At 54.9% G+C, this 16,721-nt stretch overlaps 2 protein-coding genes across 3 annotated transcripts in view; one reads left to right on the top strand and one right to left on the bottom strand.

The window, feature by feature from the left end:
• TWF2 (twinfilin actin binding protein 2) overlaps positions 1-9,159 on the bottom strand; it is a 23,544-nt gene extending 14,385 nt beyond the window's left edge. The window contains exon 1 of the mRNA XM_065075099.1: positions 8,969-9,159. Within this exon, the coding sequence (XP_064931171.1) occupies positions 8,969-8,993 (25 nt within the window). The 5' untranslated portion in view covers positions 8,994-9,159. The remainder of the gene's footprint in view (positions 1-8,968) is intronic.
• On the top strand, positions 8,977-16,721 carry PPM1M (protein phosphatase, Mg2+/Mn2+ dependent 1M). 2 transcript variants are annotated; one of them, XM_065075086.1, is made up of 10 exons: positions 8,977-9,503; positions 10,665-10,788; positions 11,403-11,657; positions 12,169-12,281; positions 12,843-12,927; positions 13,074-13,192; positions 13,672-13,735; positions 14,576-14,683; positions 14,983-15,131; positions 15,396-16,721. In XM_065075086.1, exons 1-10 carry the CDS (start codon positions 8,992-8,994, stop codon positions 15,538-15,540), a joined length of 1,674 nt encoding a protein of 557 aa, XP_064931158.1. In that variant the 5' UTR covers positions 8,977-8,991; the 3' UTR covers positions 15,541-16,721. The 2 variants fall into 2 exon arrangements, with proteins under 2 accessions (XP_064931158.1, XP_064931160.1); XM_065075088.1 differs by lacking the exons at positions 14,983-15,131; positions 15,396-16,721 and adding an exon at positions 14,821-14,972.

The following is a 16,721-nucleotide window of genomic DNA, read 5'->3' as shown; positions in this document are numbered from 1 at the left end:
TGGAGGTTTAATCTGCCCATCCCAAAAGCATCACCAGCACAGAGCTCCCCATCCCACCCGGGATGTGCTACATGAGGAGGCAACACCCAAGAGATGCAGCTTGGAGTGGCTGAGCCCCCGACATGGAGCAGCTCCCAGCCCAGTTGCCCCTGGAGCCCCTTCAGTTACGTCCCCAAGCCTCTTCCCAGACGCAGCCACGCAGCCAAGAGGGTCCTGTGAGTTCAAAGCCACAGGCACCTCTGCGTTTGTTAGAAATAACTGGTTTTGCAAAGACTAAAGACCCGGGCAGACAACCCTCTTAGCCTACAAGAGGATCCGGGCTCAGGGTCATCATCAGCAACCCCCTGCTCCTGGTGCTTTGCTGTGCCACCCCTCCGTACATGGGTAAGTCACCATGCTGAAGCAGCACACAGCAGGACGGAGCCCTGCTTTGGTCCCCAGAGCCCAACAGCATCCCCAGCCAAGGCACTTCACAAAGAAAGCCACCACTGTGTCAGCAGAAAGGTGCGGTGGCCAGAGAGGCCACCCCCTACCAGGCAGGGCCATATCTGTTCTGCTTTGGTTCCACCGGCAGCAGGTACCATCCTTCAGCACAGCCCCCCAGCATCACTGCAGGAGGATGTTACCCACCCAAGGGACACACAGGGCCGCTGACTGTCACACACCAGTGCCCTCTGTACCCTGCAGACAGCCCAAGCTGGGGCACTGCCTGCAGCTCTCCCAGCCCCAGGGGAGGAGCAGGCATGGGTTTGTCCCCACCCACAAACCCTGACAATGCAGAGAGATGGAAAGGGATGTCCCGGGGGCAACTCCTGTCTGTCCACCCCAAGTGACATATCTGAGATGCATCTGCCCCATCAGCTTCAAGCCTGCCCTGACAAGAGCTCCGGATGGTGGTTTACCATCCCACGGAGAGAAGAGGCACAAACAAGGACGAGCGCCCAGGCTGGTGTCCTGCAGTCAGCAGAGCTCCCACACAAACCCAGAGGTGCCACCCCAGCAGGACCCTGGGGGTACGGGCACACAGACACACCAGTGAAGGCACATCAGTCCCTAATGGCACCTTAGGGGGGACACACAGCTTTGCTGGGGTAATCCCACTACAAGCAAACCATCCTTCTCCTGCCATCCGCATCAAGGCACGTGGCTCTCCCAGTTCAGATCTTCATCCTTTCCCAGCGCTGGCTGGGAGCTCAGCCTGCCCCTGCAGCTCCATCCAAAGCTGCTCGATATTTTTAGCCCCTTTCCCTGTTGAGAGCGGCTGTTTCCTTCCGACAGCATTTGTGGTTATTGCAAACACACAAGGCAGAATAAAAGGAGAAAAAGAGACATTTATACACCCAGGAAACCTCGTGTAGGAGACAAAAGCTTCTAACAAGCATTAAGCTTTACCAATTCCTATTCAACTGCCAAAATAGGAGAGAATAGCATTGGTCTTGGATGTTTCTATAGCATCAGCTATAGGAGAGAAAGAGGAAAGCTCTGCAGCACTAACAGGCTTGCAAACCCCTCCAGCCTGATCCCATCCTTCCCAGAGCCCAAAGCACATGGGAGCCTGGAAAATCAGACATCTGGCAAATGCAACTCCCCAGCCCACCTGGAAATGCTGTGAGTGCCCAGAAATATTGGATCAACAACTGTGATGATTGACAGTTGAGTGACAAGTGACAGCCGAGCACCGGGACCTGTGTAGGTACTGATGGGTTTAAGGAGATGGGGAGAAGCACAGATGCTGTTGGAAGAGCCACGTGCTTGATGGGAAATACCGTGGGGTCTGACAAGGAGAGAGCTGCTTTCCAGAGGAGACAGAGGCCAAGCTTTCAAAAACCCCTGAGAGTGGGCTTCTGAGCTTCAATTCTGCTGAAGTAATAACAAAAAACAATTTTCATTTAAAGAAAAAAAAAAAATCACCAGGGGGGTCTTTGATATCCCCTTCTGTCTCTTGCAACACAGCCAAGAGCCAGTGAGGAGGGAGAGGAATAACCTAGCAAAAGTTTCCAGCACAAGCTCAGCAACTGCTTCCTTACAGCATGATTACGACTTAATTGGCGCAGCAGACTTGACGAGATGGTTCACGTGCCTGAAATATTAATATAAAAGTCCAGATCCATCTCCAGAAGAAAGGCAAGGAGGAGACCTTGCCTTGGAGCTGGAGGCGAGTGGTACCTCCACCCCAAGGCATCTTCCTGCCAGGAAGTCTCCAGAACCCAACTCAAGGGTGGGTGGGGAAACCACAAAAATTTCCTGCTTCTTCTGGTTTGTCTCCTGCACTTGACAATGAGGTGAGGTGGGAAAGGGAATGCCGGGCACGCATCAGCACAGCCGCGGCATGGGGCCAGCGGTGACCATCCAGATGGGGAAGAGAGGAGTGACGGGGCAGAGGACCCACACATCCAGCTCACCCTTTTGACATGGGTTCCTGGAAAATCCTGGAACAAATAATCCAGAAACAAACCCAAGCTGGGCTACAGCTAGCAGGGACCTACTGAGAACAAAGTTGCATGAGGTCAACCTAGCTTCTTCCAGCACAGCGACCTGTGGGCTTCAAGCACCTCAGCTTGGCTTACTACGTGTCTACAAGTGTCGGAAGTTTGGGAAACATGATGGTGAAGAACCTCTATGGCACAGGCACAAAACTGCATGGAAAACTCACTCTGGGAGGATCAGAGGTTGGATCAAGCAAGGTCTCCTCGGGACCTGTGGTTGGTCCAGGTTTAGTCCACATTTCCATGAACATTTCTGGCAAGTACAACAGCATTTTCTGCAGCTGTAACATAGGAAGCTAGAGAAGATGCAAGTGCACACTGGAAAAGAATTTACTGTTCTCTCAGAAGACTGGAGAAACACACTGGAAAAAAAATAAGAAATAAGATAAAACTCAATAGAAGGCAAAGTACTGTAACGAGGAGAAGGACCAGCTATATCAGTGCAGGGCAGAGTCCAGCAGCTCCAGAGAAGTGGGTACAATACCAACAGCATGCACAGGCATCCATCATGTAAGGAGCAAGGCACAGGACAGATGGTAGCTATGCCAGAAGTCACAGTGTGCAGAAGTGGCAGAAGGAACCAGGGAAAATTGGTCCAGAGGAGAAAAATATGAACAGTTTGTACTGGTTTTCCAGCCAGAAACATCAGGTCCCACTACAGCATTTGGGAAATCTCCTGATGAGGGTGACCAAGCACTGGGAAGGACACAACAGCTCCATCCCTGCCCTCAAAGACCTGCAGAAACCCTCCCGGGATGCTGCTGCTTTGAAGCAGGGTGAGCTTGGTGGTATCCTGAGGAACCTTCTGGTCATTCTACACAGTAGCCCTGCTGCTGACCCTCCTGACAGACACAGCGTGACAAGCACCCGTGTCTCCACAGCCGCCCTCCCATGACAGCCCAAAAACCGCCTCCAGCCATCGAGTCGTGCAACACCTCCCTCTCCCGGCTGTTCGTAGGCTGCAGATGCGCTGTCCCCTATGCACGAGCCACCCGCATGAATGGACACTCATTTAGCAGCTTGGGAAGAGCGTGTCCCAGGCCCCCTCGCTCCACAAAACCAACCCTGCCCCATGGCACCCACGTGGCACGGAGGGCTGAACAGGGCGGGCTGGCTGTCAGCACCAGGGCACCCAGTCTGGGCAGCTTGTGATGTGGCAAGGGGGTGACATTTGGCCATGGGTGGCCTTCAGGTGGCCCTGACCCAGCAGGCACGCTGCCTGGTGGGAAGGCATGGCTGTGGCTCCCCCTCGGCAGCACCGAGCAGGCGTGGACCAAAGCCTGAAGACCCCACGTCCTGGGGACCCATGGGGTGGTGAGATTCTTGCACCCACACAAGGGACGTGCTGTTTGCAGCCAGAGCAGGCACCTGCTGCCCAGAGACATGGCTATTTGGATCAGGCCCGGGCACATTTCAGTGCTGGGCTTGAAGCATCACACTTCCCCAAATTCACTGCAAGGTGGAGGAGCGAGATGGTACTTGTGGGTACCATGTCACCACAAAAGCCATCCCTGAAGCCGAGCCTTTTCTGATGTTTACAGCCCCAATTAGCTTATCTGAGCAGAGGCAGGATGTGATGAGGCCGGGGGGGAGACAGAGGCACCGCGCAGCAATGGCAGATGTAGCCACGGCAACAGGCCAGTCTCTCCCTGGGGATGCCTGGGTGCCAGTGGAGTCATCCGGGCCACCCCCAGGGAGAGGGATGGAGGTGACAGCCATGCCGCCAACCCTGCACCTTTCCCTCCTCCATCTCCTCACTCGCTTCTTTGGGGAGCAACAGGTTTTTGCTTATTCGACCCTTCCCGTTTCTCCCCCAACCTGATGGCAGCGCCCAGCTTCAGATCAATAATACATGTTCCCTGAAACAGATGCCTCTCTCAATATGTCGAGTCATCTTGCCCTCCTGACGGGAAACCCGAGCCTCCAGCCATCAATCTTTCATTCCCTGGACATAATCTTCAAGTTGATGCAACTCCAAGCAGCTGCTTCCCTTTCACCATCCAGGGCACAGCGCGTGCAGAAACTCAGCCAAAATTCCAGCCACGATCCCAGGCAAAACTTGTCCAAGCTCCAGGGATGCCTGGCCAGAGAGCAGTTGAGATGCTGATGGATAAAACACTGTTACACCTGCACCAGCCCACAATGTCCCTGCACAGGCAGCTCTGCCTGCCTCCTGCCAGGAAAGGGCACGACTGCAACAGGCACAAAATAGCTGTTGCTGCTGCTAGAATTCCGCTTTTCCAGTCTATCCCAGTGTAACTCCGTCACGCAGCGCCTGCTCAACCCGCTTGCTGCAGAGCGCTTTTCTGCTGACAGGCTCGGCTGGCTGCTTTAAGCGCTAAGAGGATTTTATTTCTCACCATGAAAAAAAGAAAAAAAAATGTCCTTGCAGGGTATCTTTTCCCTGGGAAAAAGCTACAGATGTCAGGAAAATAGAAGGAAAAAAAAAATGATCTGAGCGAGAGAGGACACAAGCAAAGCTTTTTTTCCCAATTTTCTGTGGGGTTGGGCTGTGCCCTGCAGGATTTCACATGGACGGTTCCTGGTCTGTATTGCAAATCCCACCTGGAGACCTTCAGCCACCTGCCTAACACCAGCCATTTGCTTTTCAACGCCTGATTTTTCCATCCATGCCCAGGACTCATCTTTTCTCCACTTTGGCACCTCCAACAGGAGTTATTCGTCCCTTCCCTTGCTCCAGGGTCAGCAGCACCCACCCTACAGACAGCACAGGTGGGATCCAGCTGGTGACAGAGCACCCTGGAGCCAAGCGGTGGTGCCAGCACGCACAGTCCTGCTTTGCCTGCAGAAGTTGCTTGTTGCTACTCCCCTGCCCAGTAAAGCAACTACTGGGAGCCCTGGTTTGGGCATTGGGGGTGACAGGGACACAGAGACAAACCTGGGCAAAGATCTTGCTGTGCTTACAGCCTCTCAAGACATGCTTTCCGAGGGATGTCCTCTACCCTGCCACTTTAGGTGCTGAACTTCAAGTGTTTGACATCTCAGGGTGTTTGTCTGGTCTCCCACCCACACTGCCACTCTGGTCATCCTGACATGCCACCCACCAGGATACGGGCCACTGCCCCACATGGGTGTCAACCTCCAAGCTGGGTGCTGGCCCCAGAAAAGAGCTCACAAGCAGCTCCTTAAACAATCCTCGCAGCAGCTTGGTCCCTTCTGTCCCCCACAGACACCAGCCACCCCTTCTGCTCCTCCACTGCTGGCACAGTGTGATGCACCCCCGTTAGGGGCTTACCCCAGCACCCCAGTGGTGAAGCTGCCCCTGAATTCAGGGAGCCAGGTGCCTCAGGAGCCAGTGCTGCCTCCCAGCACGGCGGGAGGAGATGGGCCGAGGAAGCGGTGGATGGGGAGAAAAGCTCCTTCTTCCTTCTCTGTCTTCTTTTCTCGCTGAAGAGCCAGGAAGCCGTCTGCTTTCAAAGGAGACCTTTGCAGACCCAGCAAGTCCCAGGTCCTCCCTTTCTGCTCCTTTTTCCCCATCTGACATCATTCTTGCCTGTGTGCATCACAGTTGTGCTTCTCCTGAACCAAACAGCCATTCCTCCCAGATGTTTTCCCAATGCAAGATCCAGTCCAGGGGCAAAGCAGAGGCTCAGCTGTGGATGGCAGTGAAGGTCCTTCCCCATCCCCACGTCCTGCCACCTCACCCAGAAAAAGGAAGGACCAAGCCCTGTTTTTCTGGTTGAAGAAACAACGTGCATTTGATTTCTTACTTTCTAGATGAAAAAAAATCCTGTTTAAGACATTCTCTCTCTTTACCCAGAGGTCACCAAAGAGCACCCAGAAGCAACCTAAAAGCAAGTGACCTCCCAACAGCATCAAAGCCCTGGTTCAGCATTGCCTTCCTAAGGTTTTTAAACTCTGAGAGTGCTGTCCCCATCTAACACCATACAAGGCAGAACAGAGACTGCAAAAATACCCATTGAATCCTCCCAGCTGTAGTTAAAAGGCAGGTTTCCAGCCCCAAGCCCACAACAACCCTTGACACCTTCCAACTACCTCCCCAGCCCAGCAGTCTCCATGGCAGCTCAGTTTTCTCGCCACCACCTTCAAAGGAGCTGCCACGGGTACCTAAAAAAAAAAAAAATAATTAGCCTCTTGCCTCTGCGTGAAAGGCTCAGCCCTGATTAGCACCCCAAACCTGCAGCTCTGCACCCCTAAGCAAGTGCTGCCATCGCTCCCCCTCCGCTTCTCCCCAAAAGCTGTGATGACTCGGCACCATCACAGCCGGGGCTGCTCCGGGGGCTCCCCCGTCACCACGTCACCCTGCTTTCATGCTCGTCTAGCCCAGTGGCAACCAAAATATCTCTTGCCAGCTTGCCTGCAACTTCCCCTAAACCAGTCGGCAGGTCCAGCCTTCCTGCAAACAGGAGAGAAACAGGAATGAAAAACCACAAAGCAATGTGTGCACACAAAAACGAGGCCTCAGAAACCAGGAAGATGCAGAAAATCCCTCCTCCTCCTCCTCAGCAAACACCAGACCTCAGCGTCTCAGCAGAGGGGATGAAAGTAGCAGTGGGATTGCTGCTCCTCATCCAATACTGAGTCTGCTGAGCAAAGGAATTACTTTGACCACCATGCCAGGGAGGACCGAAAGCCCCCAAATCCCCCTGCCCAGGAGGTGCTTAAGCCCGGAGCACCCCAGTTCAGCATCGCAAGTGTCAGAAGAGCAGATTTGCATTCAGAGAGGAAACAGGCGCTTCCTGGAAGAGGGGCTGTGCAGCAGGGGATGGAGTCGCTGACCCAGAGAGCTGAGCCACCAGACGTGTCCATGATGCTGGGAGAGCAAGACCACTCACTGCAAGTTACTCCTTCACAACCACGGGGAGGTTTTTATGTCTCCCAAACTTGGGCATCTGCTGCCTGGGCAGGGCCGCTGGGTCTATCCCCACCCTGCAGCGGCTGCAGCTCCTTGGGGGAAGTCTGAGTCCCTTTCTCTTTCCCAGGCAGCGCTGCTGACGGAGCACATTACGTCCTATGGGCAATGACAGCTCATGGCGACTCAGTGCTGGTCCCAGCAGCGTTTGCTGAGTGGTGGGCAACCTAGGTCGGTGAAGGCTGGCGCTTCTGGAGAGCAGCTTCTCAGCTTTGCCCAGCCAGCACAGCCCTGGCGTGCCGGGGCGGACGCTGTCAGCAGCGCAGGAGCAGACGGGCACGGCAACGAGCAACAGGCTGCAGCCTCTTGGGGAGCAGGCAGGGCAACATGTGTTGCCTGCACCAAACCCCACAGGAGACCTCTGCAGAGCAGGGCCAGCACACCGAGAGTTCAAGTGGGCACTGGGGCCCATCTTGATGGTTTTTAATTATTACTAATTTTTTGGGCTTTTTTTTACAGCAGAGGGAACATTCAACTAGAGCCTGAACTTCAGTGTCTCAGTTTAAACTAGAAGCAACAAATCTGAACCCAAGCGTTGTCAGCCACCAGCACTCCCAGGAGAAACAACTAAGCACCATTGCTAACCGCTTCTCAAGTACAGCTCCTCCAGGAGCATCTAGCAGCACTCTCGCAGGAAGGATGCTCATGCCATGAATGAAGAGCAGCCACAAATTCAACACCTTTGTGTCCCAGCTCCTCTCCCAGGGCACACAGCAGTGCTGGATTCACACCCGGCCGCCACCACACAGGGCTCCAGGGGAGGCTGCCCTCACATCCCTGCTGGCATATTGATTCAGTTATATAAATTATGCAGCACCTCTAGCCCTGAGTAATATTGTTAATTGAGTTGTGGTGGGAAGCAGGAGGGAAATACCATGAGGACACACAAACACACCCATAAATGAGAAAGCTGTAGTCTCAGGGTGCCAGCCAGGTCCTGTAGGGAGTGAGCAGAGAAAGCGGGGACCTTTCCCCCAGATCCAATGACAACGGTCAGGCAGGAATTTATCCAGGCTCTCTACAATCCACTTGGGAAAGATCCAGCGCCGGGGGCTGAGCATCACTGCAGGGAAGGGAGTTGTGGCCGAGGGTGATGTGGGGCTGCAGCAAAGCAGATCTGCCTGGATTAAGGTGCTGCTGAAGGCATCGTTATGAGCCGTGTCACAGCGGTTTATTTAGCATCAGTTCAGACAAAGGATGCAGGAGATCCCCTCACCGGCAGCATCCCCGGAGCCAGACTTGCTTCTTCACCTCTTACCAGCACCCAAATGCTCTGAGCCTGGCTCAGTGCTCCCCCCCCCGACTCTACTCGCAGAAAAACCTGCCGGCTCCTTCGGGAAGCTTCATCTTATCGCCCCCATCATCGCTACTGCGACACCGACACCGCCCAGCAGGCTCCCGCGGCGGGGCCGGGGGATGCTCAGGGCACTGCCCCACCGGGTGCCTCCCGACGGGGTGCAGAGGAGCAGCCCAGCCCAGGGGGATGCGGGTCCGAGCCCTGCCGAGCCGAGCCCGGCACAGCAGCGGGGGTGGGGGCACCCACGGGGAGGGGCGGAAGGGGACCAGCGACTCGGCGAGCGCCAGTTACCGTGGATGCCGGTCTGGTGAGTCATGGCTCCGCTCGGCTCCGTTCCGCTCCTGCTCCGCCGCGTACCGGGCAGGAAACGGCTTCGCAAGCAGCACCGCCCGCTTCCGGAGCCTGAAGCCCGCCGCCCGCACCGCCCCGGGGAGGAGCCGCCGCCGCGGGGGGAGGAGCCGCCGCCGCCACCGCCCCAGGAGGAGCCGTCGCTCCGGGAGGAGGAGCCGCCACCACCCCCGGGAGAAGCCACCGCCCCGGGGCCGCGCTACAGCGCCGTCTGGCGGATTCGGGCGGCGCTGCGCGTGCCCGGGCCGGGCGCCGCCATGTCCGCCGAGTGGCTGCGGCGGTTGCGGCGGGGCGGCCCCGCGGAGCGGCCCGGCGGTGCGCAGGGACCAGGGCCGGGCCCGCCGCCCGCTGCCCTCGGCTACCGCCGACCCAAGTTCCTGCGTGGCGGCGGCAGCGCGGAGGAGAGCCCGCGGGGCGGGCGGGCCGTGCGGGGCACCGGGCCCGAGCGGCCCCTGCCCTGGGGCGCGGGATACGCCGAGTGAGTGCGGGCTGGCATCGGGGCCGCCCCAGGCAGGGGCTCCGGGAGACCCCCGGGGGTGGAAGGAGCGGGATTAACGGGGCTCTCGGGGTGCTTGTAGGGGTGGGAGGCGTTGTGCAGGTTGTGGGGTGGCGCCCGGGGTCGGCGTAGGGTTAGGGGGCTCTTGAGAGAGTGCCGGGGGTGTTTAGGGGACTCCAGGGCGGTGGCCGCACCCCGCTGCTTCTCCCGCTGCCCAGGGCTGGAGCATCAGCCCTCCCGGGTGCGGGGCGGCTCGTAGGCTGAAACCGCCCCCTGCCCGCGCCTGCAGCGGGCGAGCAGCCTCCTCCTCCAGGCACAGCAGCAGCGCCAGGTCTGATGCGCTGGCATGTTTCTCCCTCCCCATCGTGGCTGGCAGCAGCGTGAGACGCACCTGCCCACCTCCCTGCCTGCACTGAGCTGTCAAGGGGCAGCCCTGCGAGCAGCATCACGTCAGCTCAAGTATCTTGTCTCTTAATGTGACGGTGTTTACACTGTACTTTTACTGCTGGGATGGCACCGTCCCCTGCTCTGTGCCCTGTTTGCAGGGCTCTTCCGTGGGGCTGCTGTGTTGGGCAGCAGCATGCAGAAAACCCTTCTTTGAAAGAGACAGGGAAGCAGGGAAGATGTTTGGGGCAGGGGGTGGTTTTTGGGGCTAGCGGCACTGGGCATCCATCCACTTACACCTAACAAAGTGCCTTAAAAACAAAGGGAGAGAGACTAGAATTTCAGAAATCTCTGAGCTGTGTAAAGAGAACAAACTCCCATCCGGGGGCAAACATTAGCCAGACTGGAAGGACAAACAGTGATGATGGTTTTGCAATTCACTGTGTCACCAAGGAAATAGCACAGTGGGGGCTGCTGACAAAGGCTGCCTGAGGCCAGGGTGCTCAAAACTGCTTGACCTTGTGTGCCTGGCCAAACTTTTTCCTGCTGCACATAAAGGACTTGTTACTGAGGTCCCCAGGAAGGAGATCCTGGGGGTTGAAACAGGAGCAGGGAGGTGGGGTTGGAAGGATGTGGCAAGGTGTAGCTGTTCGCTGTGGCTGTGGGACGCCCAGCAGAGCATGGGATGGTGAGCAAAGCAGATGGTGAGCAAAGCAGCTCTGCACCTGCACCCCTTACCTGGAGCATTTGCACCCCCAGGGTTATCAATGCCGAGAAGTCAGAGTTCAATGAGGACCAGGCAGCCTGCTGTCAAATCTCCATCCGGAGGAGAGAGCCAGGCCTGGAGGAGGATGAGGAATGGCTGATCCTGTGCTCCACGCAGGTATAGCCCCTGGGCAGGCTGTGCTGCCAGCCCTGGTCTGCACCCAAGGGCCCAGGAACAGGAAACATGGGGTTCCCCCATCTATCTTACATGCCCATGCACTGGAACCCTTCCTTGGACACATTTAGGGGTCCCATGTATCCTATATCTAGCCAGCACACACCCAGCTCTACCCATCTGCCATTTCTGTTTCCTTGGCCCATGCCTTGCAGTATCTGAGGTCATCCAAGCCCTTTTACTCCGTGCCCTCACCGAGTACTGTCCTTACTCTGCTGCCAAGGGGTGGTGTGTATTGTCATCGCTGGGGGACAGCAGCGTGCACCAGGCAGGTGGGATGCTCTCACCTGGGAGCGGCTCTGCCTCGCCTCTTGTAAAATGGAGTCGCCACACCTCTCAGCGTGAGGGTGGTGGCTGTGAATCCAGTCGCTCAGAGCTCAGGTGGTGGATCTGGCAGAGCAGCACACGAGTTTGAGCGGTGCAAGGGATTAACTGGCAGCAGGGGAGGGTAGCTGAGGTGGAAAGCCAGGCAGAACACATGCAGCAATGCCCTGGCTGCAAGCCTGCCATCTGTATGACCTCTCCAGCCCCTGTGCTCCCCCTCTTCCCCACTGCAGTTTCTGACTGGTTACTACTGGGCGCTGTTTGACGGCCACGGTGGCCCCGAAGCTGCCATCATTGCCTCCAACTATTTGCACTACTGCATCAAGCAGAAACTGGAGGAGGTTGCAGGAGCTGTCACAGAGGCGCATCCCCCCATGCACCTGAGCGGACGCTGCGTTTGTGACAGTGACCCACAGTTCGTGGAGGAGAAGCACATCCATGCTGAAGACCTGGTGGTGGGAGCCCTGGAGAACGCCTTCCAGGAATGCGTGAGTACCCCATGTAGGGCGCTGCTCCGAGCAGTCAGTCTGTCCCTCCTGGTTGCCCAGGGTGGGCAAGGTCTGCAGTTCTGCAGCTCATCAAGCAGACAGGAACATTCAGCCAACCTTTAAGTGTGCTGAGATCACACTGGGTCAGGTCCAAGATCTGCCTGAGATGTGTTGCATGTTGTTAGTGCTGACCCAGAGCAAAGCTACAGCATCTCTGTTAAGCTGCACCCAGGGGATAAGTTTCTTCAGGGCTAGATAGGGGCTGTTGTCAGACTCCTACAGCATATACAGGTTTGAGATTGATCTCCCCATCACGCTCCTAGAATGGTCCTTAGTCCAGTAGCAACAGCTTTGTTGGCTGTACCGAAGCAACATTATCTTTCACCTTGCTGGTTTGCTACAGCCCATCTGCAATCAGTTTTGGCTCTGGATTTCTGTTGGGAGGCAGGAGGCAGCTGCAGAAACCAGCAACCCAGCTCATGTCCCTCTCCAAACTTGTTCAAACCAACAGGATGAAGTCATTGGCCAGGAGATGGAAGCTACAAACCAGACAGGAGGCTGCACTGCTCTGGCTGCACTTTATTTCCAGGGAAAGCTCTATGTGGCTAACGCTGGGGACAGCAGGTGAGCCACAGTGAAAAGGGGAAGTTGCTGGGGGACAAGCGCCAGGAGATAAACAGGGTTTCCATAATCGTATTTAATGCCACAGAAGGTAAATTTGCAGCCCAGCCATTTCTCTCCTGCCTGCCACAGGACGTGTTGGATGGATGGATGGGTGCCCTCATGCGTCCTGGAAGGGTTTGGAGATTTCAAGGGACTGCCCAGCCCCAGGGCAGCATTAGGGTGGGGATGCAGCAGTAAGTCCAGTGTGGCATATGTTTAATAGTGGAAGATGATTTCAGAGCATCCTAATGAGCTTCCTCATCTGGCCTTGGCCCACTGTTTCTGCAGCAGTGAGCTCTACCATCCTAAAACTAGGTTCTCTGCTGCAACAGTGTAATTGCAATGGAGTTATTTAAAACAGACTGTTATTTTTAAGTGTTCTTGGGTGCAAAACTGTTCTCTGGCATTGCTCTGCTGCTGGTTACGCTTGTCCCCTGCCTGTCTGACCCTGCGGATAGCCTCGGTAAGAGGAGGGCTTCAGTGAGAGACACAGCTCAGCGCTTTACCTCTTCCCCCTTGTAGGGCGATTCTTGTTCTGAAGGACAGCGTTGTGCCCATGAGCTGCGAGTTCACACCTGAGACAGAGAGGCAGCGAATCCAGCACCTGGTGAGTGACTTGTGTGCATCAGATGATCCAGCTGTGAGGATCCCACTGGATCAGAGAGGGCTTGTGGCAAGAGCATCACCAGCTTTGGTGCCCACCTGTGCTGAAGCAGAGCCTGCCCATCCTCACACCTTTGTTCCCTCTTCCAGGCTTTTCTCTTCCCCAAGCTCCTGGATGGTGAGTTCACGCGCTTTGAGTTTCCACGGAGGTTGAAGGGAGATGACGTGGGCCAGAAAGTCCTGTACCGTGACTACTTCATGGAGGGCTGGTGAGTCCTTTCTGCCTGAGGATCAGGGTGTGGCACAGGGCAGCTGTACCTGCTCGTAGCAATGGGGAGGTGAAGGGGGAAGGCGCACACCCCAGTGGTGAAGCCACGGGTTGACGGTGCAAAGCTGTGCCAGATCAAGTGAAGGATGCTGTGAGCAGCCTCCCCATGACTGAGGGGCTGGGGCCCTGGCAGGGCAGTTGGGGAACAGTTGAGATGGTCCTTCTGGGACCCTGTGAGGTGGGGCTGGTACAAGGAGTCCCAGGCTGCTACAGGTACAAGCTGGGGAGGAGGGGAGGAGGGAGAACACCTGGGCATTTGGCAAAGGGTCATTCTTCACTGCATTTGCCTCAGCAGGTCACCTTGCTCCTCCCTCAGTCAGCTGCTGGGGCGTGGAGGCACCACAAGGGTTGAATCACAGTTAAAGTGATTGGGCTGTATGTCAAAAAAATCCCAAATGAACACTGAATCCTCTCTTCTAGGGGATACAAGACAGTGGAGAAGGCCGACCTCAAGTATCCTCTTGTCCATGGTCACGGGAAGCAGGTAACTGAATGCTTTACACAGTGGGAAGGCAGAGGCAAGTCTGCTGGGGATCCTCAGTGTCCCTGTCACTCCCAGGCAGGCTCTGGGGCGCTACAGCAGTGGGCACAGCCCCACAGCCCTGATACCGCAGCTCCCTTTGCCAGCACTGTGTAAACCAGGGCCCTCCAGAGCAGGGAGGTTGCACCCTGCTCCAAGGACCCTCTAGCAGAGCAGACAGCAGCCCTTAGCCAGCCTGCCCTTTTTGTCTCCCCTCGCACACAAGAGCTCATTTAATCAGATCTCACCCTGGACTTCCTCCTCCAGCTCTAACAGCACCTTTCCCACAAACCCTCTTCAAGGAAAGGATGAGAAAAGGGGGTGGCAGGGAAAAGCAATCACTGCAGACAGACAGTGTCTGCTTGTTGGAGTTGAGGAGAAAGAGCCCCATCACCTCCTCCAGCACTACAACCCACATGCCACCCCTTGGTAAGGAGTCAGTACAGAACCTCCTTTGACAGGAGGAAAAACCTCCCCCCTCTCCTTTTTTTTTTTTCCCCAAACCAACCCAATTTTCTTTCCTCCCACCATGGGCTTCCCGAGGTCTGTAGCATTACCCCAGAGTACATTTTATTAACGCCAGAGCACCAGAAGCCATCCACATGCAGGCTGTCCGTCTCCACACTCGCATCAGGCCATCACTTCTGATCACTGCTCCATCTCTCAAGTCTCCAGGGGCTGCTGTGGGTGATGCTTGAAGGGTTCTAAAGGTGACACACAGATCAGTCAGGACAGGCCACACATCAGCCTTCAAAGGTGCCATATTCTTATGTTTAAATGCTGTTCTGCTTTGTTTGGGGCCAGGCTCGCTTGCTGGGGACCCTGGCTGTCTCTCGAGGTCTGGGGGATCATCAACTCAAAGTCATCGACACCAACATTGAAGTCAAACCTTTCCTCTCCTGCATTCCCAAGGTCAGTCGTGGCATGTGGGAATTGCGGGGTGGAATTAAACACGCTGCTTCTCCCCTGCAGCACCCGTCTCTTACAGACCTGGCAGGTTTTACCTGTGTCCTTTTTTCATCACCCATCTCTCTGCACGCTGCCCAAAGAATCCTCAAGACAGAGCGATCTAGAAGCATAGCAGCAAGGGGATGCAGAAGACTCAAAGCACTGTGGTCCCACTTAAAGTCGTCTCTGAGGGGAAGAGTCATCTCCCTGACCCCTCCCATACAGTGCAGGAATCATCACTGATTTGCTTCTGTGCTTCCCAGGTGAATGTGTTTGACTTCACTCTGCATGACATTAAGGAAGATGATGTCCTCATCATGGCTACTGATGGCCTTTGGGATGTTCTGTGCAACAAAGAGGTGGCCCATATGGTCAGGAGCTTCCTTGCAGAAAACAGGACAGATCCTCACAGGTAACATCAGCTTTGCCATTATTTTCCCTTGGAGAGAACCTGGTCAGGCCAAAAGCTGAGATCACTCTGCTTCTAGGTCAGCTCCAGCATGATCAGACATTCTCTTCTGCGACTGAAAACTGTCTCCTAATCTTTCCCCATCCTAAAGATACAATTATAAAGTTAGTGTTCTACCTATTTTGACAACGTAAAGCCACATCTCGCTGTTGTTTCCTAAGGGGCAGTACCACATTAAACCAAACTTTACATTTTTTCCACCCACAGATTTTCAGAACTGGCCAAGTGCTTAGTATGCAGAGCAAGGGGGAAGAAGAGAGACCACCAGTGGATGCTGGATGACGGCCATGAGGCGTCTTACGATGACATCTCTGTGTTTGTCATCCCACTACACAACAGGGGTGAGGACTGACGGTTAGCACAAGCAGCGTCTGGGTGTCCCCCTGCTGTGGTGCTGAGGCTGAGGGATTCCTGCTGCACACGTACACTCTTCCTGCAAAACCATCTGCAGTGGAACCTGGAAATGCACAGCCAGCACTTATGCAGAAGATCAACAAGAACATCAGCTCCTTAAGAACACGCACGAGAGGAACAGTGGGCAAAAAAAATCATTCCCCTTACTCCTCTCTCTTTGTTGGGCCAAGGACAAATTTCAAAGGGGGCCACAGAGCTGAAGGGTACTATCGCTGAGATATTTGCGGTACAGCGTGCCTCAAATCCACGTTTCCAGTGACCCCTCTTCTTTTTAATACTGAAGAATTGAGGATCAATTGAGATCCAGCCAGTCTCCAGAGCTGGATTTTCATCAGACTTGAACTAAGGTGTGTAAAACTGGATGCATAAGCTGAAGTGTCCCTTGTATCCATTTGCTTTAACGTGGAATGTACTGAAGAACTGGGAGCTGTTGCTCAGGCGGCACCAGGCACAGCCGTGCCTAATGCCAACACTGAAGCAGCAGCCCAGGCCTCATGAGAAAGTTGCTGCTTGCAGGCAGCACCACCTCAAAACAGATGACGTTGGCAGAGGAAGCTACACACTGGAGTACAGGAGCCTCCTGCGTTAAGATACGTGCCTTACTATTTAAGAGCATTTAAGTATATCAGCAGGTAAAGCAACACAGAGGTTTCTAACAAATCTTAGTCCACAACACTTGCTAACACTTTTTATATTAATTCAGGTAATTTCTGACAGCAAAGCTGGTTTTGTAGCAGTGACACTGATGAGAACTCAAGTGTTTAAGTACATCAGCTAATTTAGTAGTCGAGCTCCAAGTCAAATAAAACCAGTTTGTTCAAATTTGGCTGCAGTGCCGAATCACGAGTGCTCACACTCGTTACAACAGGAGCAGCAGCACAGAACACATGCCAAACCAAGTTGTGCCTCAAGCTCCAAGGATCTGCTTCTCAACCAGTTCATTAACCAGGCAAATTCAGGTCTGGACAAGCTTCCCATCTCCCCAAGTCCCCACTTCTGTTTTAATTATTCATTACACAAGTTGTAAGATTCCCTAGTGAAGCGGACAAACCCTGGTGTGCGCTTAAGTTTCACAAGGATGCAAGTCCAAATAAAAATGTGGTTTTTTTTTTTCATGCA

The sequence above is a fragment of the Columba livia genome, chromosome 10 (assembly GCF_036013475.1).
Source record: "Columba livia isolate bColLiv1 breed racing homer chromosome 10, bColLiv1.pat.W.v2, whole genome shotgun sequence".
NCBI classification, from domain to species: Eukaryota; Metazoa; Chordata; class Aves; order Columbiformes; family Columbidae; genus Columba; species Columba livia.
The sequence above is the reverse complement of the archived record's forward strand: the minus strand, read 5'-3'. Positions and strand labels throughout refer to the sequence as shown.